The 25487-nt window shown below is 38.5% G+C and overlaps 3 protein-coding genes across 5 annotated transcripts; 1 reads left to right on the plus strand and 2 right to left on the minus strand.

Annotated features, from left to right (window-relative positions):
• Window positions 1-1538: 1538 nt before the first annotated feature.
• Window positions 1539-6893, minus strand: LOC306848324 (forkhead box protein E4-like). Its single transcript, XM_079382796.1, has 2 exons — window positions 6401-6893; window positions 1539-3007 (listed from the first exon to the last, which is right to left on the minus strand). Exons 1-2 carry the CDS (start codon window positions 6408-6410, stop codon window positions 1770-1772), a joined length of 1248 nt encoding a protein of 415 aa, XP_079238922.1. The 5' UTR covers window positions 6411-6893; the 3' UTR covers window positions 1539-1769.
• Window positions 6742-24333, minus strand: LOC306848325 (UDP-N-acetylglucosamine transporter-like). Of its 3 annotated transcripts, none has more exons than XM_079382798.1 (9): window positions 23980-24333; window positions 23079-23301; window positions 21207-21361; window positions 21002-21124; window positions 20729-20903; window positions 19087-19205; window positions 18649-18782; window positions 18380-18515; window positions 6742-8577 (listed from the first exon to the last, which is right to left on the minus strand). In XM_079382798.1, exons 2-8 carry the CDS (start codon window positions 23266-23268, stop codon window positions 18425-18427), a joined length of 987 nt encoding a protein of 328 aa, XP_079238924.1. In that variant the 5' UTR covers window positions 23269-23301; window positions 23980-24333; the 3' UTR covers window positions 6742-8577; window positions 18380-18424. The 3 variants fall into 3 exon arrangements, with proteins under 3 accessions (XP_079238924.1, XP_079238925.1, XP_079238923.1); XM_079382799.1 differs by lacking the exon at window positions 6742-8577 and adding an exon at window positions 14380-15089; XM_079382797.1 differs by lacking the exon at window positions 6742-8577 and having other exon boundaries at window positions 16695-18515.
• On the plus strand, window positions 12358-16045 carry LOC306848326 (protein FAM78B-like; the record flags this gene model as incomplete). The annotated part of the gene is made up of 2 exons (XM_079382800.1): window positions 12358-12648; window positions 15523-16045. Exons 1-2 carry the CDS (start codon window positions 12386-12388, stop codon window positions 16043-16045), a joined length of 786 nt encoding a protein of 261 aa, XP_079238926.1. The 5' UTR covers window positions 12358-12385.
• Window positions 24334-25487: the final 1154 nt, after the last annotated feature.

The following is a 25487-nucleotide window of genomic DNA, read 5'->3' on the forward strand; positions in this document are numbered from 1 at the left end:
CCAGTCGATGTGTTTATGGCTGACACGGAATAAAAGGATTCTGTACAGCGCACTGTAACTACGCACGTAACATTTTTAACCAAATTACTGCCACCTAGCGGATCTATAGTGCATCCCACACAAATGAAAAAAAAGATGCGCTTTAACTCTGTAACCAACCAAATCAAACAAAAAATAACCATCCACACTTTTTTTTAATTTTACGAAAACTAGTATAGTGGCTCTTAAAACGTAGCCTATTATTAATAAAATGTCGTGGTAATTAAACCTTGTGCTGCAAAAAGTCGGAGGACCACAACGATATGGGCTGGGTTTCTCAATAACTAGCCTACTCATAATCTTAATTAAGTCACTCTTTTTCTTTCTTTTTTACGCCGTTTCCTCAAGCCAGTAGCCCATATAGGCCTATTGCATATCAATAAAGAAATGAAGTGCATCGTTAGTGTTTTAGACTGAACTACCGCCAAACAAGAGTTTGTCTCTCCAGCATGAAACGAGCTTGAAATTACCTACAAGCATGAAAATACATCTTGCGGAGGGGCTGAACATCCAATGAATAAAACATTCTGAATTTAAAAAGGGGAATTCAAAAACATAGAGAGAGAGAGAGAGAATTCAAAAACAAATAGAGAGAGAGAGAGAGAGAGAGAGAGAGAGAATTCAAAAACACACATATATATATATATAATTGAAAAATAGATGCTCAATAAATACAATAAGTAAAAAAAAGAAAAAAAAGAAGTGCATTTAATGGCACTGCACTTGACGTGGTTCATAAGGGACGCGGTTACATTTAGCCTACACTTGTACTTCTTTGATACACACAATTGAAAACGTTCAAAACAGAGTTATAGGACAGACTACAAAAATAGACGAAGACTGTGGATTGTTTTAAACGCTATTTTTAACAAAACATTTTATCCTCGTAAATAATATGATTTTGCAGATAAAACGTGTGATTAAACGTTTTCTACGTGCTTCATAGACAACCATGTGCTTAGAGAAGCGTTCTTAGGAGACTGGGAAACCCAGTCATGGCCTAAACTTGGTGGTGACTGACATCTAGTGGATTTTATGTAAAATGCTCCAAATGTGGGTTTTATTGCATTTAGTCCAACAGCCAGTCGATGTCGCCCCCTCACCAGCAAAATAAATGGACGTTTACACAATTTGTGATTGAAGTTAAAATACACAGTGCATGAATATTTTGTTAAGATGATATTTTATAGGCGTAGCCTAAGTGTCAAAAATAATTCAATTAAAAATAATTCTGATTTCTTTCTCTAAAGAAGACCCACAGACTATATGAACTGACAGAACTATATAATACAATTTATAATTAAAAAGGTTAATAATAGTTGATAAATAGAAACTTTGTGTCGAATGTTAAATAACATCAAATATTTAAACGGTATTCGGACTATTAAACATAATGAAAAGATTCAGGTGATGATGCGTAGGAAATTGTAGTTATGTTGGATTATTGAATCAAATTGTTCTGAACGACAGTTAAAATAGAGAACAAACGAAAAATTATTACACAAACACATTTATTTGCTTAAAATATTTACATTGTTAAGGGGGTTCTTTGTCCTCTGATATATAGCCAAACAAATTTAACAGATCTGTAATTCTTCATTTTATACAACACAAATAACTTGTTAATTCTGTCACTCGGTAGGCCTACACAACCTTTGTTACATAATCAAAAAGAAGTCAATCTTGCGGCCATAGTTATGCAGTGGGTCGCGTTGTCAGTGCAGGAGTTTTCACATGTATCGCTCCAGTCCTGAGGCAAAATTGGCTTGTCTCATATATGAATTATTGTAGGAGTTCATTGTTGGTCCGGAGAGACCTAAAAGTGGGTCTGTATGATCTGCGCACGAGCCAGAACGCACAGGGGGCAGAGAAATCCTGTTTCCCGAACAGTACACCTGTGAACCTCCCGGTGAGAAGCTGGACTGCGTGACCCCGGAAAGGTGAGTAGGCGAAGCCGAGGAGGGGTACGTGTAGCTGGTTGTCATGTTTGAAGCGAGAGGTCCAGTGCTCCTGTTCAGCATGTTGCTCGTGGGATTTATCGGTTGGTTCTGAAAGCAGGTTGGGTCAGAGGTGGATACGGAACAGCTGGAGGTCATGGCACCCAAGTCTCCAGCACTGAGGCCGAGAGACTGTGCGTTGAGATCTCCTCCACTCTGCATCACTGTCTGCTGACTAATAATGTTATCGATGCTGAACATCCTGGGCTGGCCCTGCGTGACCCCGGCCGATGCCTGATAGTGATGCAGCATCGCCGGGTGCGGAGAACCAGCCAACTGAGACCCATAGCCAGACGTTACACCCGGGTACAAGGTGTTGGGGTACGCCTGTCTACCCATAGGTGTGGGCGTAAAAGCGCTCGAGCTTTGCATGTACCCAGGATATGTGCTAACATCAGTCCGCTTGAAGCGCTTCCTCCGGCGCAAGAAACTCCCGTTGTCGAACATGTCCTCAGCGGCGGGGTCAAGCGTCCAGTAGTTTCCTTTACCGGGCCTACCTGGCTCCCGCGGGATCTTCACAAAACAGTCGTTGAGGGTGAGGTTATGCCGTATGGAATTTTGCCACTTCTTGGAATTCTCGCGGTAAAAGGGAAAGCGTTCCATAATGAACTTATAGATGCCGCCTAGAGTGAGTTTTCTCTCAGGTGAATTGGCGATGGCCATTGCTATAAGCGCGATGTAACTGTAGGGAGGTTTACCTCGCTGCACTGGCCTTTTCCTCCGCCGGCTGCCAGTGGCGGGCAGATGTTCTTCTGTTTGACCCAATGAAACCCCTCCCTCCCTGTCTGTATTTGGACTGCTGCCCCGAGGCTCGGCTTTGATGAGTACATCGTCCTTGGTTAGGGCTTGGTAGTTCAGCGCTGGAGGAGGAAGAGGAATCGGGGAGTCCAGGCTCACGTTGGGAGACACCACCACTGGACTGGCCGCCTCGGCTGGCGAGTGCTGGGACTCTGCCGTCATGTTGCACATGCCTGTGAAGTATGAAAAACTTGCAAGATTCATAAAAGTTCTCTTTGAAATTTTAGGATTGTTAGAATTGTAAAATTCCTTCAGTTTGCCCACTAAACAAGGTGTACAAATGTTGACAATAATAAAATAAGCGTGCGACCAGCTGTAGATTAGAGAGGTGTTTGTCTAACCAGGTGAGTGAGTCGGGGGGAGTTTTATAGAGCGGGCGGAGTGACGACACGGGCCGCCTCGTGACGATCGATTGGGTGACAGTTCTGCCCTCACTAACAAAGAATGCGAGGTCAGAAAATCATGTCAAATGTATTTTGGACGGATGAATGTGTATATTTTTACTTTACTTTACTTTACTTTTAGTCATTTAGCAGACGCTTTTATCCAAAGCGACTTACAAATAAGAAAAAGTAACTAAAACTAAAAGTTAACACTCTGTAAATACTCTATACACACCCATTTAAGAAAATACAGAAATTAAACAAAATTGACAACTTTTACAACTTATTTAAAAGACATACCTATCTCATTAAACACCAAAATTATATATAAAAAAATAAATAAATAAAAAATGTTAAACGGGGAAGTTTTAAACCAAGCTTTTTAATATTTTAGTATGAGCTGAGCTGTCATTAAGAGTTTCCGCTTCTGTCCTTCAATGAAAACAAAAAGGAAGTAATAGGCTACTTGTGACCTTATATGGAATATACATTGTGAGATATCAGATAAGGCAAAGTGGCTTACATAATAGCTTCCACTGACTTGGGGGTCTTAAGAGCAACAGGATTAAGAAGGAAAGGTTGGAGAGGTGGAGGTTAAATACCTACTAAATATTGTAAGCTGAACAGTTTCACAAAGTATGGCTTTCTTCACATCACAAAGATTTGGAACATTATGAATGCGTATACTCAATTTGTTGATCATGTTTATTATGAGATTATTTTTTTAAAATCTCTGCATCTCTTTAAACTGTAACAATTTCTGCCAGTATACTCTTTTCAATTAAATGTAAAGTGGTCATAAAGTGCAATAAACTTTTCTTTGTATCACTTTGATTTGAGGCTAAATGTTTTACAGCGCAAAAAAGTCACAGGCCGCTCACTGCAAGTTCTATCTTTGATCTCTCTTTCTCTCATAGTTTACCCAGGGTTCACTGTGTATCCAGGACAGAAACAACACACAGAAAGGCTGTAACAGACTTCCCAAACTACCTCTCAATTCACCAATTGAAAAATAAAAACAGGCCTATAAAAACAGCAATTAAGCAGTGAAAGCTTTACAGAATGTTAAAAAAATACTGCTGGTTTATTTGTATTCTCCAGATTGACACTATAGAGAGACAGGCGTTAATACAGCATCATAGCACTCAACATCAACTTCTCACCAAGGATTTTACTGATCAAATTACAGCAAAACAATAATAGTGTACACAGAATTCTCATCAGCTTTAAAAGAATAGTTTAACCTATCAAGGAATTACTAGGGCTTTGCTTTTCAACACAAGAGGTCTATAGGAAGGTCGGGAGGTAGAAAGTTATCTTGCACCTTTTCACTCTCAGCCTATGCCTAAAACTCAAAGTAAGTTTTCTAAACAAACAACCCATAAACAATTTAAAACAGATAAGTGCATGCATATTTGGGTAGGAGCGAGCAAAAAAAAAAAAGAAAGAAAGTGATATGCACAAGAGGGAGAAACTGGATAGACAGTATTCAGCTCTGACTGATAAGAAAGAAATTGCAGGATGAATAAGACCAGAGTCATAATCCATAACAGCATTCACCCCTGCCCAAAGCACAAAGCATGCAGCGGCCCCAGCCGCAGCCCCAGCCCCTCCCTGCGCCCAGACACGCTAAGCCCAGCTAGCCGAACAGAGCGGCTGGCTAACAGCTTCAGACAGGCGTGGGATCAGGGCTGTATCCAAGCAGGATCTGCCCCTAGTACTGCCAGGTCAGGCAGACAAACAAGGGCTACAGCCAGGAAACAGCCCCTCCTCCCCCACACCCTCATCCAGCAGCCCCAGGGCCCACCATCTCACGGTAATCCCCGTAATATTACTCTCTTATCACACACACACACACACCAGAGATACACAATCTGCCAACTCTTGAAAAAGTGTTGTGATAAATTCTACTTGGTTTGTAATGCTTATGTGTCTGCATGAACATATGCACACTGTGGTATGCATTATATCATGACGAGTCTCCAAGTGAATATACAGTAAAGAAACAAGATATAAGTGCCTTCCTATGGGCATTGTTTGAGGTTGCATTGAATTAAATGGACTGTTAAGATTTAATGTCCCAGGAGCCATTAAAGTACATGTCCGTTTCCCATTAATTTTATGCAATCTCAAGCAAAGGCTCAGGGAAAACCTTCCTGTGTTATTTGGACACCTAAAGGGTATAGTTCACCCAAAAAGAACAATTCTTTCATCATCTTCTCACCCACATGTCCTTCCGAACCTGTATTTTTTGTGTAGACAAAAATGAAAGGCAATGAAAGACAATGAAGTTCAGTCAGGTCCAATGAGGGCAAAAACAGTTGAGACATGTTCCACAGAAAAAGAAAAAAAAAAGTCATAGGTGTGTAAATTATAACAGAATTTTCTGACATTTTTATTAAATATTTTTGCAAACAAATCAGAAGCATTTCTTAGACTCAACTTAATTTTTGTGAAAGGTTTTGCTTTAAAAATGTGCTCATGCTATCATTCTTTAAAATATATTTCACTTGGGCTGATATTTTGTTATTTAATGGCATTCATACATTTCATTTTTATTAATTTATTTTTGTATAGAAAGAAATGCATACAAGGAAATGCAAAAACAAGTTATGTTAGGGAGTAAATGATAACAATAAACATTTTTAGGTGAATTTTCTTTTAAAATGGCATTGCATTAAAATATTAAAACAAATTTCATTTGCATACAAGTTCTTTTCTCAGAGCTAACTTTTGTGAAATGCTTGAAAAATGTGCTTGTGCTATCATTCTTAAAACATTTCCCTTGGGTTGATATTTTGTAATTTAATGCAAGGATACATTTACACAGTTTTCCACACATTATGAAGCCACGTATGTCTATGAATATATGTCCCATAACTCACCTAATTTTAACCCCAAATCTATGCAATTATTTTTCATGTTGGAAGAGATGTTTGAAATTTAGCTTGGTGTCCACCTCGGCTATATCTCTCAGGAAAGTGAGAGAGATAGATGTGAAGGAAGAGAGAGAGGGGGAGAGAGAGAGAACTGCTGAGTAAACACTTGGAACTCATTCATTTGCACACTGGCTCCAGGCTGGGGTTTGAGAGGGGGTGCATGAGAAAAAGAGAGAGAATGAAAGAACGAGAGGGAACGAGAGAGGGAAAAGCGAGCGGGAGAAAGAGCTGCCTCTTTTCTTACCCAAGCTCATCAAGTACGGGCCAGGGCTCCTGAAAACGGCAGGATTAGTGGAGGGCCGGGGCTTGGTCAGGTCGGCTCAGCCCACATCACTCCTGTACTGCACGCTACGCTGCTTCGCTAAAGCGCTCCAACATGGTTCTCACAGAAACACACACACACACACAAAGACACAATGCATATACACACTTACCAGCACGCTCGCACAAGCATGCGCCACGCATAGGTCACTGACATTCTCAGCAAAGAGCAGCATTATCATTTACTGTAACTCTTGACACATCAATGTCCACAACAACACATACACACGACTTCACTATAGTGAAAATGTTTTTCTTTTTAATCTGGAAATTATAATATTTAGTCTTCTGGCAAACCTGTTGATATCAGTAGGATGACTTCAAATGTCCTCACAAATCAGTTGTGACTTATTTGTAGATATCACATATATTAGTCAAAAATGTATACAAACACTTTGGACACATATACATGTCCCAATTACTGTCTATCTTGTAGAACTATGTTCAAGTAATATTATGAGGAGGCAACACTAGCACCCTCATGTTGTTTCAAACCTATATGAGTTTCTTTCCTCTGTTGACGACAGAAGAATATATTTCGAAGAATGGTGGTAACCAAACAGTCGCTGGTAGCCATTGACTTCCATAGTATTTTTTTCTGTGCTATGGAAGTCAATGGCTACTAGCAACTGTTTGGTTACAAACATTCCTCTAAATATCTTCTTTTAAGATCAACAAAAGAAAGAAACTCATAGAAGTCTGGAACAACATAAGGGTGAATAAACTATGTGCAAATTTAAATTTTTGAGTGAACTATCCCTTTAAGCAACATGCACTGGTTGATCTTATCAACAAATTCTTATTGACGGTGCTTAGTGATTTTGAGCCTTGGGGTCTGCAGCCATGCGCAAAGATGAGAACTCACTCTCACTAGCACAAACATGGTCACATGGTCATCAAAAATCCCTCCCTTTCCCTCCCTTTCAGTTATCTTATCTGATAGTATTGAGATATTTATATGGGTTAACTATCAGGGATATTTCACAAAAAAAAGTCATTTGTTCATTTGAAAGCTGAATGACTTTCTTTGATGTTTTGAAGAACTTTGTGATCTAAACAATACTGGACCCTACTGACTTTCAGTATATGGACTGAAAACATTTTGCAGAATATCTTCTTTTGTGTTCCACCAAAGAAAGAATTTATTTATTGTAGAACTATCCCTTTAATATCTGTCTGAAATTAATTTCATTTCCTTTAAATAACTACAATTAACTGTGTTAATGCACCATACCATTACTGTTGTGGTATGTTGTGCCAAGGCCAGCTCTCATTAATATTTACTTGTTGAATTTAAATATAAATGAAATGTTTTTTGTGTTTAAAACAGATATCACTAATAAGACAAAGTAAGACTCTACCAGTAGACCCTCTGCTTGTAAATCTACCATGTGTGTCATGAAGAATCTCTGTTTGTACAGTGCAAATTTCAGAATGACCACGTCATGGCTGATGAGAAAAAAACAAATTTAACTAAGGGACAAATCAAAAATAGCATCATAACATGTTGATTATGCATCCACAGACGTGATGCTAAAATGATAAGAAAACATTTTAGAAAACTGGACCTGATAGGTGTGTATCTGTTTACTCTCCTTCGGTGGTGTTTACTGTAGGTTTTGGTGGGTTTGTTGATTCTCCGATTTGTTGTTCAGAGCAGGAAGTGCCCTGAGCAGGCAGGAGATTCCTGAAGCGTTAGTTTCGCCCAGACTGCTGACTGACCGACTGACTAAATATGTCTGGGTCTATTTAGAACCAAAGGGGGTTTTGGGAGCTCTTAAGTGTCCTGAAGCACTACAGAAATTATTAAATAAATGTTTTCAAATATAAAAATAACAGTTTAATTACAGTTTTAAATCTGATATTGAAAAATAGTGTAAAATTAAATACAGCTGTTAACTACGACTGTTGTTCATCTAAAAATAGACAGTCAGATCCACCAATAAAATTCAGTGGAAAAAAGTGAGCAAGTGACGCAAGTGAGGCCACAAGTCTCTGAGATGAGAGACAGAGACGACCGCAAAGACAAAAGGACCTTCTGTTTTACTCCAGTTTTATCTTTCAACAGACACTTGTCCTTGTCTTTACTCTGCTCATAGCCTGAAAAAAAGAGAGAGAAAAAAACGGTACAAAACTTTGGTTAGATTCCAAGAAAATTTGACTTCCCAGAAACATTCTTTTGTTAGTACAAAGTACAGATGCTTTCATTTAATTCAACCTCAAAAAATAGACCAAGACATGACAATATGTAACTGTAGATCAAGTGTCGGTGTCAATGTTACATTTTCTTTTCTATTTCATCTCAGAAAATGTTCATCATCAAACAGTAGGCTGAATAGTGTGAAAGGATTGAATGTAATTAGCCTGAAAGTCTGGCAGGAGCTGTGGTCTCCAGGCATCTGCGATGTAGCTGAGCATTGAATAGTGATGAGAGATGGAGCTTCAGCATCTCCAGCCTTTCATTACATCGAGAAAGACAGAGTGAGGAGGGAGAAAGAGGAAGACCACGTATAACGTACACATCTAGGCCTACATTCAGCTGACGCTCACAAACAGGGCCTGCATCGACACACACACACACACACACACAGGTTACTCCTCTTTTATCTTCATGACATTTCATTAAAGCAGAAAGGTCAGATACAAACAGGTTTCTGATGAGTTCCTCACCTTCTGTGCTCCTCCCATAATTCACCCAGTACCACACAGACACACTTTCTGTCACCTTAAAAGACACCAAGCAAACCAGTGAACATTCTATTCACATCATTAAATACTCAGATGTTTTTAGGGATTTCCCCGTTCTACTCTACAGCCCCGGTTTCCTCTAGATTACATGGATTTAAGTATTTTGTTGTACTGTTTACTAAAGGAGGATTCTCATGCTTGTTCCTCCACTGAGTCACATTACACGGTCTGAATAGGTGCTAAAGTGGTCTAGACTTGCTCAGCAAAGGACAGAGAAGGCCTGGATTATTTACCCACCCATGTAAGGATTACAGACCATCTTAACCTATCCATTAGCGCTGGGCAATCTCAGACAGACAGGCTACCTGACAGACTCTCTTTCTCCAGTTCTCTTTTTTCACCTGAGCTCTAATCCGCTCCACCAGAAGCCTGATCTGATAGAACCAAAGCGGGTGATCTGAAATGGAGATTCCTGCTCATGCCGATGCTCTTTTTCTTGACTGCTTACTCTCTTATTCTCTCCATTGCCATTTTGACCCCAAAAATAGCCACAAATATGCATCACAATCATACATGGATGACAATATGGATGAAGGTAACAGAAATGCAGAACTATTTTACAGAAACCTTTTTCTGCCTTAAATCCAAAAATCCAAAGACTTTAGCCAGGTGTACGTTACTAGAAGATCCGAGCAGTTGCCCAAATTGACGCGCATCAGAAACAATGTCTCCCCCTTCTGGATATTTTGGTAAATGCAGAATGTGCCGATAAAGAGATGGTAGCATACTGACAGAAAATACAAACATACTTATGACTAAAAAAAATAAGGAAACACAGGATGCAGTTTTAAAACTTAAAATAAATAAATAAATAAAAAACAACTTTTCTAATGTCAATGTAGGATATTAATGTTTTTGTTGTTGTTTTGTTTTTTGGCATATTTTATTTGTGTGCTCCTGGTGTTATGAAAGACCTTAAACCAGACTGTGTCCCTCATAACTCATACTACATATGTTTTCATATTCAAGTCACATAGACCTACTGGTATAAAATGAGGAGAGGTCGACATCTAAAAGTTATGATGATGTTTTTTTGTTTTTTTAAATCTCTCTACCTCGCTTTGTCCGGCTGTTCATGTTTCTTGTGGCAGATACCGGGACTCTGCGCAATAATTCGGCTTTAGAAGAACGAGCTGGGAGCGCAGACAGTCATTAACGTTCATCCGTTAAACTGACGCTTTTATGCAACGCGAAAAATAAGGGATTTATTCTAAGCAGGCAGTCGATTGTCATTCTCGTTTAATCTGTCAAGTTTGTACTTTACTCCGAGGTGAATTCAGATTCACTAATCACCATCATCTTCTTCTGACCTCACACTAACAAGATCCCAGCCAATTTTCACAGTGATATCGCCCTGACGGATAAATCTGACACGAGATCGGCCTTAGTGACTACAGTCCATCTATGCCGGTTGTCATGGTTACACGGAAAGCTATCAATTAAGAAGCGGAACAAGTCTCTCGCGCTGTATAATCTCCCCTGTAGCTAATATGTAAGAGAGAAGAGGAGGTAAATATGGATCAAAGTTACAAAAGGTAATTATTATTTTCAGTTCTCGAGCGAAAATGTAGCTCTTAAAGTCCGTGCTAGGGTATATTATGAAGTACAAAATATTTTCATATTATATATATTCAAGGCACTCACTGAGTCTGTCTTCTTTATGGTGGAATCGCTTAAGGCTCTTTTGAGAAATGTTTATTTTAAACATAATAAGCTTGTTGAGACATATTGGAGACATGTAAATCTAAAATAAAAGAGTATTTTGTCAATCAAACGTCCGTTATTTTACTGATTCTAGCGCTCAAGCAGTGCACTGTTGCTATAGCAACTTCGCGCAATGATTAACATGTAATCTTACTTTTGTGATTAAGTTACTGTAACGTGCGTTACACATTTATATACTTTACTTAAATAAAAGTACAATTTTTAAGACGCCAATACCCTAACCTTTATTTATTTATTTGTTCCACTTTTACATACATCAGCCTATTCGTGTCACAAGGACCAAATAAATCAGAAGGGACTTTATTCAACACTGATTATATATTTATGCATAACTTTTAATATAGGATACTATTACTAAAGAATTACGAATTTTAGACAACGCGTTTTCACATTCAGCAACACCAACAGGTCCAAACGCTGGGTATCAATCTTGAGTCAAGCAGTCATTATATTATTATTGCTCTGTAAAGTTATTTCTGGTTTTGATTAAGGGAGAACAGAAGATGATGAACGGCGTGTAGCTACGTGACGAGAACTATAACGTGCCCTGGTGCTCCCACGCGCCTCTGATCGTTCATTCAGCACCACAGCAACCGAACAGCGACCGCGGTGTGCACGCCAACAACGGAGAAGGAAACAGGTTATTTTAAAAGCCGTACAGCAGTCGTTTTGTCAGCGCCTATTATTACGGTTTATCCACTCTCATCTGGACGCCTCTCGTGTTAATATGTGGACGCCTGTTTACTGAAGGAATATACGCTATAACGGAGCGTCAAATGTGATTTGATCGAGAGCAACGCTCCGCTGAGTAACATAGTTTTTTTCTCGTTTCTCTTCTGTCGTAAATAATGAAACACTTTGAAATTGTTTGTTGTTCCGAAAGCGCAAACATCAATCGAGAAAAACAGAATCGCGACCGCCACACCTGACTGTTTTTCTGCCTCCGGTTGTGACATGAAAACTCGGACCAGAAAGAAACGAATGAAAGGGCGAAGAGCTGCAAAAGGCCATGTGGGTTTGAAAGGGGACATATCACATTGAAGTGGGAGCCCGGAACAATGAATATGTCCGATCGCGACTGACAATCACAGACATGGGCACGCCAAAGATCAAGAGATGGTCGGAGGTCTTGCAACCTGTTGTTGATCCCAAGTAGATGGTGATTATATCTAAATGGCAATTACTTTTTTTTGGGGGGGGGGGGGGGGGGCGTGCTTTTGATTGATTGATTTATTTGTGTCTCGTTTCTTGATTTGTGTTTCTTAATTCAAATACATTTATTAATTTGAGGAGCAACTTACAATGGGCGCCTGGATTGGACATGAGCTTAGATTGACGCGTTTTTTAGGGAATATAAAAGTATCTTTATATTAGGGGCAAAAAACACCCTTCAAGGTTGGTTGGTTGGTTACCCTGATTCTGACCCTCTCCAGCCATGGGTTGCCTTCAGAGCGTCGCATGCAAACCCCGAATTAAACGCGAGAACATCGTTGTTTACGACGTCTCTGCTACTATTGACCACTGCCCGACAGTGATCGAGGAGAATTCACCCATAGTGCTCCGCTACAAAACTCCGTACTTCAAGGCCTCCGCCCGGATAGCAATGCCACCGATCCCTCGAAGCGAGGCTTGGATGGTGGGTTGGATTCAAGCGTGCACTCAAATGGAATTCTACAACACTTATGGAAACCACGGCATGTAAGCATAGTGCATGTTTTATGACTTAGTCTTGACCATAAACACACATCCTGATTATGAAATTATGGAAATTTAGCCACTGATAAGAAATCATTTATGTGGGTCAACGCCAAATAAGGACGTCCAAGATTACTTTTTTTAAAGCTAGAAAAAATTGGAAAAAAGTGCCAACTTCTTAGAAAATATAACCTCTGAGTCCAGGTTTCAGACATATTTACAAAACGCAAAACTCCAAAAACAAAGTAGCTAATGTAACCATCAATGGTCAAATACATTTTAATCATGATTCATGATTATCAAGAGTTACCTTAAAGTTACACAATTTGTCCTGAACAAAAAGTTTTCTTATAAAAGTAAAAATACCTGATTTTAAAAAATGAGTTCAATTTCTTAAAAAATTTTATGATCGACATTATGTTGTGGTGACTTTGATTAGATGGACAAAAGTTATTTATATTAAATTATTTAAAATTATTGTTTCTTAAAGTAATAAACCAATAAAACAATACACTGAACCGTTTGTCCATACAATTTCCATTTCTATTGTCCAGAATTTCAGCCCTTTGATGAAATGTTTTCCTTTTTTGTAATTCTCAGGAAAGTGTCTTTTACTTTAGGCCAAATAAAAAAACTAAATCGATTTAAATTAGAAATTGAAAACATGTTCATTATAGAAGTGGATTTTTAATGTAATTAAAAAAAAAATGTCACTGACCCATCCGACACGCTGTTAATGTGAGTAAATCTTTCATTTATATGTGGCACTGTGTTTAATTATGTCTTCAAATGGTGTAAAGCAAAGGATAACTTCAGTGCAGTGCACCAGTGATTTATATTCACAGAGAGTATGCAAACATCAGCTCAGTGCCTGAGGGGAGGAGTGTTTGCACCTTCGTCAGTCACTGCCCTTTCATTTATACTCCCACAAATGAGTTTCACAGCCTGTCACTGGATCAGACAGGGAGAGGCAGCAGATAAAAACAGAATAGCTGCTCTGAAACATCAGCATGGTGGTGCTAAACAGAGTTTAGTATCGCAGGCGAACAATTACGTGCTCACTGCCTAATCTACAAATAAAGACAGAGCAGGACAACGAGACATTCTCACACCCACCCACAAGCCCGGTGATACGTGATGTGGGCCCTTCTGATGCTGCCTGGGGGGCCTGTCTGTGTGGAGGTGTGGACATGTGTGTGGGGGTGTGTATTACTGCCTGAGCGGGTGGTTGCGTGGGGTTTTCTGTGACACAGATGGTGCCGTACCGAAGAAGAAATGCCAGCGTCGGGTCATACCTAACAACACCCAGCCAAATTAACTTCCTCTCACACGGAGTCATTTTACACTGGCAGCTGGGACCCTGATAATGAATGTCATCTTTAACCCCAATTAACATTTGTACACTTGGACTCACCATCTTTTATACATCACTTATACAGTGGTGGCCAAAATTATTAAAACATTAGTATTTTGACTAGATAAAAAATAGTTTAAGTCAGTTATTTCTAGCTTTTGCTGTAGTGTGTCAGTAGGAAATATCAGTTTCTATTTCCAAACATTAATTTTGCAATTAACTGTAATAATCCAGTGAGATTTTTGTTTGCACAAGGAGTCTGACAACAGCCCGTGCTCCACACAGAGATCTGATCTGATCATCATCCAGTCTGTCTGGAATGACAAGAAGAAACAGAACAAACTGAGAAAGACTAAATCCAGAAGAACTGTGGCAACGTCAAGTCAAGTCAAATCACCTTTATTTATATAACGCTTTTAACAATGTAAATTGTGTCAAAGCAACTGCACAATATCAAAAAAGGAAAATAGTGGGTCAATAATGTAAAATGAAAAGATTAAAAAAAGATTTTCAGTTAAAGGCATTTCATTATTGAATTCAGTGATGTCATCATCCAGCTCAGTTAGGTTTAAATAGTGTTTTTGCAATCAGGTCGACTATATAGCTGGAAATGAAATGTCCCCAACTAAGCAAGCCAGAGGCGACAGCGGCAAGGATCAAAACTCCATCGGTGACAGAATGGAGGAAAAAACCTTGGGAGAAACCAGGCTCAGTCGGGGGGCCAGTTCTCCTCTGGCCAAACGAACCAGCAGTTCAATTCCAAACTGCAGCAAAGTCAGATTGTAAGGGTTCAACTGGTTCCAGTGGTCTTTCCCGATGGCTGTCTAAGTGGCGGGGTCCTCACTGGGGATCGGTCTCTGGTGCTCATCTCGGTGTCCTGGTCTCTGCTGACATTCAGGGCTGTAGAAGTCGTCTCTGGGTGCTGATCCACCATCTGATCTGGATACGTACTGGATCTGGTGACTGCAGTGACCATCTGGGCTGGATACAGACCGGATCGGGTGGCTACGGTGATTGGGGATATGTCCCCGGGGCTCATCCAGGTGTTCGGCCTCCGACGTCTCCAAGATGCTTCAAGAAACCTACAGTACTGTTAAAAGTTTTAGGCACTTGTGTAAAAATGCTGTAAAATGAGGATGCTGTCAAAAATAACGTCATAAATAGATTCTTTATCAATTAACTTCTATTAACTAAATTAAAATCAACATTTGGTGTGACCATCCTTTGCGTTTAAAGCAGCTTTTGCCCTAGGAGCACTTGTGCATAGTTTTTCAGGTAGCTTTACAGGTAGGTCTCTTGAAGCGTCTTGGAAATATTGCCACTCCTTGTGCAAACAAATCTCACAGGATAATTACAATTAATGGCAAAATTAATGTTTGGAAATGTAAACTCACATTTCCTACTGACACACTACATCAAATGATACAAATAACTGACTTAAAACCATTTTTTTTGCCCACCACTGTATATTTAACAGCACAATTGGGGTTGTTTGTTTAACCTCTAAACGTTCATTTCCACAGGTCAAGCTGGGAGCTGCCAGAGTTACGAGAAGGACTAGTGAAGGCCATCAGCGACTCAGACGGCGTGAGTTACCCATGGTACGGAAACACGACTGAAACTGTGACCCTCTCCGGCCCCACGTCCAAACCTTCACGCTTCACTGTCAGCATGAACGATAACTTCTACCCAAGCGTAACATGGGCCGTACCGGTGAGCGAGAGCAATGTGCCTTTGCTTACGTGGATCAAACGCGACCAGAGCTTCACCACTTGGCTGGTGGCTTTGAATATGGCCACACAGGAGAAGATCGTCCTACAGACAGTGAAGTGGAGGATGAAAGTGGACATCGCTGTGGACCCCTCCAAGCCGCTGGGCTCTCGAGCAAGACTCACTGGCCAGGTGCACCAGGACCAGCCCAAGGTGTTGACCCATATGGAGCCGATCCCTCCTAACGCTTTGGGTAAACCCAATGCTAATGATGCACAAGTGCTAATGTGGAGGCCCAAGCGAGGACCGCCATTAGTGGTGATTCCCTCTAAGTAGCAGGTTGTGGCAAAACTTGAAGGTTTTTAATCAAAATAGTCAATCTCCCTTATATCCACACTGCTGCCTTTAAAGAGATACTTGGTTCTTGAACAACCTTAGAGACACCTAAAGGGACAGTTCATTCAAAAAAATGAACATTTTATCATCTTTCACTCACCCTCAAGTCACTCCAAACTTGTATGACATTTGTTCTTTCTGTGGAACACACATGAAGATCTTTTAAACAATGTTTTTGTCCATCCAATTAAAACAAAACATTGGATCCTAATGACTTTCATTGCACTGGTGTGTGTGTGAGGGGGAGGGCATACACTGAAATTTTTGCATTCCACAAAAGAAAGTCAGGTTCGGAAAATTTATAGTTTGGGTGAACTGTCCCTTTAATTTGATATTGACATTTGCCTTAAATCCTCAGACTCAAGTACAGGAGAAGAAACCATACTTCTGCTCTACATAAAGGGATACTGCACCAAAAAATAAGAATCCTGTCCTAATGTACTCACCTTCATGTTGTTCCAAACCTGTATGACAATATCTTAGTGTTTTTTTTATTATCGATACAATGGAAGTCAATGGGCTCCAATGTTGTTTGGTTCCCAGTGTTCTTCAAAACGTTCTTATGCAGAAGAAAGAAATGCAACCACATGAAAGTAAATAAAATGACAGAATTTTATTCTGTTGTGAATGCACAACTTCAGAAGGTCTACAGCTGAATTCAGCAATGCCTTTCAGTTCAAACAGTTCTACTGAAAGTTACTTTTGAAGGCAGCAGAAAACTTTAACCATCAGACATGTTTGCTATTCAGCAGTGCATAATTTAAGTAAGAAGAGATGGGAGACTTCTTAATTCTACTGAGCATAACCTGGACTGTGAATACCGCTGCAGTGGAAATGAGGGAACTTCGGCTTCTTAAATTTCGATGTTCTAAGCTTAAGAATGTCTGGAGCTGTCTACTACTTCACTATTCTGCTCACCTGGGAGTAAGAGAATCGAGAGAGAGCAAGAAAGAGATTTGAACAGTGCTGCAAACTCCGGCCGCTACTCAGAGAGGTGAAAACCATCCAGACCTTCCTACTGAGATAAACACAAATCCAGACACAAATGCACAACAGACACACCTCTAGTCCTGCACCTGCACAAATTACAGTGGAGTGATTGTTTGATTATCAAAAATGGATCCAATCAGTTCGCTTTAAAGCATTAAAACCACTGGATTTGTATAAACTGAATTCTTGATGCCATATGGGATTGCAGACTTCAAAGACGACCCAATGCTAGTCTTCAGAGGTCACCGTAGATTTTATTAATTTTGAGGTTCACAGTGTGTTCTGAAGGACTGGGGCAGCTAGAGTTGTCCTGACTGTAAAATCTATTTGCCTTTTTAATTAATTACCTTTTTCAAGCTGTGACTGCATGCATTTTTTTAAAACCTTTTTAAAAAATGCCAAGCCTTTTCTTTTCAATTTTGTGCTGCCCTGGTGAAAATGTGTGTATTATTTGAAAAAAGAAAAGCTAATTATGCACCTGATTTATTATTACTCCTCACCAGATACTAATATAGCTTCACACATAGTGCAAAGTCGCTAAAAAAAAAAATCACTTCCTTGCATATATAACAGAGTAACTCAAGTATTCTTTGTTGCCTGGTGACAGAGGTAATCTGTAAATTAATCACAACATCCCACAAACTGACTGGCTGGTCTCATCTTAAGTATTGTTATCATTTTCATTATAATAATATCAAAAGTTTACAGTCTATTCACAAAAAATCCCTTATTACCTCAATTTCTACAGCACAGAAACTAACCCAGCAACTCAACCAATTAAAACAGCATAAAATATTTTTTAGGACTTAAGCAGTTTGAATAATGACACAAAAATACAGTGATGCAACGACTCCCTTAGTAACATCCATTGCAGAGATTCAAGTTTCATTTGTGGCAAATTACTGCAGGCCACTGTTGCGAATCAAAAGCAGCCATTGCCCCTTGAAGATGAACAGATATTAAATGGCTATGAAAACCCGCACAAGTTTTGTGCTCAAGGTTCAAATCCTAATTGTCCAAAAAAAGGTCTCAGCGCATCCAGAAACATTTGAAAATGGCACGTTATGAAGTGTTTTTAATCCGTCACCCATTAATGTGAACAGCGCTGATTAATGTTTTTCACGTAAAACGCGAGTTTCACTGAAACCAGAGACCCAGAGCATTTCTCCCAGTGTGCTTCAGCTCAGCACTGCACAGCAGTGGCCCAGCCTGTTATCCAACCTTGTATCAATCCTTTTTCCCACCCTCTATGCCTCCTCTCCCCTTCTCTGTCCTTCCACTCACTTCATCCTTTTGTTGTCCTCCACTTTCACCTCGTCCATCCCCTTTTCATGCCCTGCTTGGGTTGGGTGCCGGCTTGCTCTCATAACCATAGAGAAACGTTGCCATTATGACAAATACTGTGCCCAGAAAGAAAACACTGGACAGAAAAGAACAAGAAAAAGTGGGTTTTCAGTTTTCATTTCAATGAAATATCTATTTCTTTACTTTAAATTAATTGAATTTAAAACCTTTATTGATCACAAAAGACATAAAAAAAATTTCCGTTTTACCTGGTAGGCTCAAAATCCTCAAGCCAGAAATATGAAATAAATGTGGAGAGGATAATTGAGAGTGATGTAGCAAAGCCTTTCAGTATGTTGTCAGCATACTTGATGACAGCAGCTATCACGAGCCCTCCAAGAGCCTGTGGGAAAAAAAAAAAAAAAATCAATTTATATTGTTGGACATTAATGCGTTGCAGGGGAAAAGCTCTTGTGTTGCTTCCTGTTAGCTGTTGACGAAGCAATTATCAGTACTGACTCCCATGTGAACTTGTTTGCGCTTCAGAAGTCTTGAAAGGGGAAGTCGTGGCCTAATGGTTAGAGAGTCGGACTCTTAATCCAAAGGTTGCGGGTTCGAGTCTCGGGCCGGCAGGGATTGTAGGTGGGGGGAGTGAATGTAGTGGCAGTATGTCACTTCACTTTGTACTGAAAAGCGTTCAAGCTCACCTGGAGAGCGACCACAATCCATGTCAGCGTGTTGTAGCCCTGAAACATTCCGTGTTCTTGGACTCTGTCACCATCGTAGGCCAACATCCCGAAGATCCCAAAAATCAGGCCAAACATGCCTGCACACAGAAGACACAGAGGGCAAAACATTTAGTTTTGTTTTACATACAACAGCACTCTTTATTACAACTTAGTTACTAAATACATAAATTACTTATTAATTTATTTCTACAAGTATTATTTATATATTTCAATTATTAATTTATAAATACATTTATTCTCCAGTTATAATTAAGACTGAACAAATATGAAAATGAATTTAAAAATCACAAACAGATTTAATCTATACTACCATACAAAAGTTTACTGCATTTATCTGATCAAAAATACAGTAATATTGTAAACTATTATTAGAATTTAAAATGTTTCTATTTTAATACATTTGAATGCATTTTATTTTCCATGATAGCAAAGCTGTTTCAGCAGCCATTAGTTCAGTTACCAGAGGCACAAACTCCTTCAGAAAACCTGGTTTTTTTTTTTCTTTTCAGGATTCTTTGATGAATACAAAGTTAAAAAAGAACAGTGTGCATTTCAAAAAGAAAACTTTTGTACTACTATAAATCTTTTACTGACACATTCAATCCATGTGTCCTTGCTCAATAAAAGCACTACTACTACTACTATAAAAAAATTCTTACTGACCTTAAACTTTTGAACAGTAGCTTATAAATGCAAGTGAATAAATGAATGGCTCATTATGAGAAAACTATAATAAACTTTGATATGATCAAATTATAGGTTATCAAATTCTGTTGGCACTCATTGAAGAACAGAAATGCTTTTTTGGCTCAGCCCATTATGATGAACAGAAGTTCACATTAGGAGGTGATTCACTACAGACGCTCAATTCACACATTGCCAGTTATAAATAAACCCTACACTGAGATTCCACATGGCAAGAAGGAAAACACACACGCATAAATATTAGCCTTAAGCTCCTGAATGTGACCTAAAGACTGTTTTGTACAAGGATTTTTCTTGCTAAAAGAAATAAAACCTAGTTGTTTGAAATTTGAGATGTCTCTCAGCAATACAGATTATATGGTTAACAGACTTCTGATGTAAAAAAGGTTATGCATGTCGTAGTGCTCCATACTGTCAGTTAATTTTCACCTAAACCATGCAAAGTGTTAATTCAATCTGAACACTGACATGTTTAGATTGAGGAAAAGCATCATATATTTTAACCCAGTCTAAAATCTGTGCCCTCTGTGAGAGGACTCATATTTTAGATGGAAAATAACAGTTTAAAGACGCTTTTCGCTTCACAAGACATTAATTGATGGACTGGATTTGTGTGGATTATTGTGATGTTTTTATCAGCTGTTAGAATTCTCATTTTGAAGGCACCCAATCACTACAGAGGATCCATTAGTGACCAAGCGATGCCATGCTACATTTGTCCAAATCTCTTTTGTTTTGATGAAGAAACAAACTCATCTACATATTGGACGGCTTTAGGGTAGTACATTTTCATTTTTGTATTAACTTTTTCTTAATGCATAAATGACCCTCTTTTAAATTTAATACAGGGATGTTTAGTATAATAAAGGGCCATTTTCTTTATAAACATACTTACCAAGCTGGATGTTTCGGACCCAAACACTCTGCTTGGTCTCTTTAAGGATCTTCTCAAAGTAAACGCCAGCAAACCCACTAGAGCAACAGGCTACCAACACGGCCACCAGCCCTACAAACTGTGAGCCTGCAGTCAGCTGCTCTTTCTGCGGGTCTGACGGGGAGTCTGCTGGCCACTGTCCAAACAAACAAGCATAAATTACATGAATACATCAAAGACTATAACAAAACCGAGTTTTTTTGGCAGGTAAAACTCTAATCAAGGTATTTTTACTTGTACAAGTGCAATGCCGGCCATAAGAATTAGCAGAGACAACCACTGGTAGACCCCGAGCCTGCGGCCCAGCATAGAAACCGAAAACAGGGCTGTGGTCAGGATTTTCAACTGGTATGTCACCTAGAAGTGTACAAGAAAAAAAAAAAAACATAAGAATGATGGCCATAAAAATAAGGCAACTCGTGGATGGATAGTGACTTACCTGGTAGGTAGCCGCATCAAGGTTGGACAGTGCTAGGTAGAGCAGGTTATTCTGTAACGTGTAGATCCCTGAAGGAATCGCCAGTTTCAGCGTCTCTATAGGCTTGTGTAGAATCTCCTGTCTCAAAATACTGCTCAGTGCTCGGCCGCTGTAACCTGTTTCACACAGACACAGCAGTTACCTGGCAATAGTGCATAAAATTCACCACCATTCCTCCCCATGAAAACCTTTTAATTTCAAATAAATGCTGTTCTTTTAAACACAAAAATATTAAGCAGCACAACTGTTCTCAACACTGATAAGAAGAAATGTTTCTTAAGCACCAAACCAGCATATTAGAATCATTTCTGAAAGATCACGTGACACTGAGATGCATTCAATAACATTTCACAATATTACTGTTTTCACTGTATTTTTGGTTAAATAAATGCAGCTTCTTTCAAAACCATAAAGATCTTTTTTTCCCCCCAACCCCAAACTTTAGAACGGTAGTGTATATTTCACAAAAATATAGAAAAACACTTCAGAAAATATCTGTATCAAAGGTACCAAGTTGATATTATCAGCACTTACAAGAAAATCACTGGAAGTTAGAGTTATCAAATATTTGAAAAATATTCACAATCTGAAGCACAATGTCAATTTAGAAATTCATGAGTAGAATTATACATTCTGTTTCTGACTGTAAATTAATTAGAAATCCACTTAATATTTTAGGGTGGACAGAAATTGTCTATAATAATTTTTACACTATCTCTTCAGTGTTTCCCATACAACTGTTTACAAAGACTGCTGCACCATAAATTTGATTGCATTTTCTTCAGTCTATTTCAGTCATGTTGGAGGGAACAGCAGGGGTTCTTATTTGATTGATTAAAAAGCAAGCAATAATTAAATCAAAAATTTAAAATAAATCATTTAAAGATAAAAATACACTTAATAAAATAATATCTAATTTGTTTACCTGCATGTCATGTGATCCATTAACCAATATTCAAGAACCATAAACTTGCGAATATGTTATTAAATTATTGAAATATGAATTTAAATAGAGACATTATAGTAGGGCTGCAAAATGATTAATCGTGATTAACTGCATTCAAAATAAAAGTTTATGTTTACATACTATGTGTGTGTACTGTGTATATTTATTATGTATATATACATAATCGTATTTATTGCAAATACACACATTTATACATTTTTAAAATATTTATATGTATAATGTATGTATTTATACTTGTATATCATTTGTATTATATATAAATATACATATTTTATATAAACTAAAAATGTTTTCTCTCCATTATATATATATTTTTTTTTTTGGTTTGGTATGTATGTATGCATGTTATATATATATATATATATATATATATATATATATATATATATATATATATATATATATATATATATATATATATATATATATATATATATATATATATATATATGTATATAAAATATACACAGTACACACGCATATAGTATGCAAACATAACTATAAACAACTTTTATTTTGAATGTGATTAATCATGATTAATCGTTTTACAGCCCTAGGGACATTTGAATAAAATATTTAGTAATTTCTTACTTTCATCAGATGTTGTTTAGTGTAGAAAGGTGAGTGCCATAAAACTTTTGGAAGTAAATCCCAAAGCAAACAGACTATGCAAATGCAACTATTTGTTTCACGCATCTCACAAACTTTAAATACACAGATTGAATTTCTCACTGCATTCACAGTCACTAACAGAAATGTGAATGACTTTCTAAGAACTATAGTCGGACTACATTATTACTATGGTGCTTTCAGGAAAAGTTATCAAAAACAAATCTCAAGGATGAAGGAAGCCCCATGAAACTCACTATGATCTTTGAAGACAAGCCCCACACAGGTGAGGATCTTGAGGAACTCTGCCACCACCACGGCAGAGGAGGCCAGGTAACGGGGCCCGTCGCCCTGCAACGTGCGGGAGTAACGCATGGTGAGCACCAGGGATGTGGTCTGGAACACCAGAATCCCCAGAGAGAGGTACTTCAGCTTGGCTGATGCCATGATGACAGCCTCTCACAAGGAGACCACGACGGACTGGGGTGACATGAGAAAGAAAGGGGCAAAGAGCAGACAGATGTTAAAATACAATGTTGTCCCAGCTGGGTCTGACAAGCAAGCTGCTCTGTATTAATGCATAAACAACAGCTATATATGGTCTTTAACCAAGAAATCAAATATTAACTGCAGTTTACTAAATTTAGGACATTAAAAGGGATAGTTCACCATCAAATGAAAAGTGTGTCATGATTTACAGTCAAACTTTATTTGTTCAGTGGGAAAACAAATCGACACCTTGGTCACCATTCAGTTACACTGTATCTTTTTCTATACAGTGGAAGTCGATGGTGACTGAGGCTGTCATTTTGCATTTTCATCTCCTTTTGTGTTTCAACGAAAGAAATATACAGCCAACAACATGAGGGTGTAAATAATGACATATTTATTACTTCTAGTTAAAATGGTTTTAAAAAAAGGAGAAAAAGAGTCAAATATTCTGCAACTTAAGCGTAAATAAAGTTAACTTAGTTGTAAAGAGCATTTACGCATAAGTGGCTAAATGAAACAACCAAGTGTAAATGATTAAAAATGATTCAAAAGATAAAACTAAATTCGTCTATAGTTTATCATAATAAACAGGCAGACGCGAGAGGACAGAAGTTTGACTCTCTTGGTAAAATAGCTGCAAATATCACATATATTTCACAGTCTCACCTTTTCTGAAGACTAGATCCGGAAGAGCTGCAGCTCGTGAGCAGGAGTTTGAATACAAACATAAACGTCAAAACCCGTCAAAAATCCATCCTTCAAGATGAGTTCTGCATGAGTTGACTCTACACGCAGTTAAATAGTTCAATTATTTTGAGTTACACACTCAGAGCTACTGCAGCTAAGCTATTATTTGAGGAAATCAACCGTTCTGGGTGTTCCTCTGCTATGTGTCCACCCATGCCGCATACCCTCATTCATCAAGAATAAAAAGCAGACTGTCAAGTTAATCATATGAGCCTCAACAATCTTGCAGTACTTCCTAGTGTATTGTTGTTGTTTCGATCCTCGGTATGTGTCGTTGTCGCCACCTGTCGGTTGGCGGACAGAATGATGTCAAACTGAACCTTGATTGAGAAGCGCGCATTCATCTGCTTTGCATTGCATACCAGTCTTCGTTTTTTATCTTTGTTATAAAATGCCCTTTGCACGCTTTCCTTTTGCAAGCAGTGGGCAATTTTAACACGAATATCAATCAACCTAATAAATAAGGAACAAATACCTTACCTAATAAAGAAAGAGACTTGGTCATCTTTAATAATTCAACCTATATAAAAAAAAAACATACACATACACTTAAATGATGAGAGAGAGAGAGAGAGAGAGAGAGAGAGAGAACCTTAAAAAAAATTACAATTAGTTGATGTTCCACATTACTCACATAATCTGTATTTTACTGTTGCATTCAATCTGTGTAGTTTTTTGCTCTTTTTGTGTCTTTCTCTTTTTCTCAAAATGGCAAACAAAGATTATCTTGCTTTTGTGATGAAATCACTTAGCATCTCATTATGGAATATTCAAGGTCTGAAGTCCTCAGTCTTTGGATTGAAGAGTAAAAATCCAGACTTTATGAGAGACATTCATGACTTGGATGTCATAATTTTACAAGAAACCTGGTGTAGAGGGGATGAGTCCACTGGCTGTCCCTCAGGATACAGAGAAATTATATTATCTTCAGTCAAACTCAAATCCACCACACAGGGAATAGATTCAGGAGGCATGATAATCTGGACTAAATCTGAACTATCCATAGAGTTAGTCAAAAGAGAACAGTACCACATGTGGCTGAAAATCAAAAAAGGCATCATATCAACATCTCAGCCCTTCTTCCTGTGTGCCATATACATACCACCCCTCGAGCCTCCCTATTTCCAAGAAGAAACTTTTCAAAACATAGAGCAAGAAATCAACCATTTCCAGGCCCAGGGAAATGTGCTGCTTATGGGTGACTTCAATTCTAGAACCGGTGACAAATTAGATTTCATAGAATCACAAGGCACCCGATTCATTACCGGCAATAACACATTCCAGCTCTTGGTAGCAGCACAGTAGATTACAGTCACAGATCTCCATCTTTCCTCTTTGAGAGCTTTCACAGTCAAACCCTTGAAACCTTTCTCAGACCACAGCCAAATCACCATCTATATAAAGAAATCTGAAACATTACCTAAACC

This window comes from Barbus barbus, assembly GCF_936440315.1.
Source record: "Barbus barbus genome assembly, chromosome: 28".
In the NCBI taxonomy this organism is placed as follows: Eukaryota; Metazoa; Chordata; class Actinopteri; order Cypriniformes; family Cyprinidae; genus Barbus; species Barbus barbus.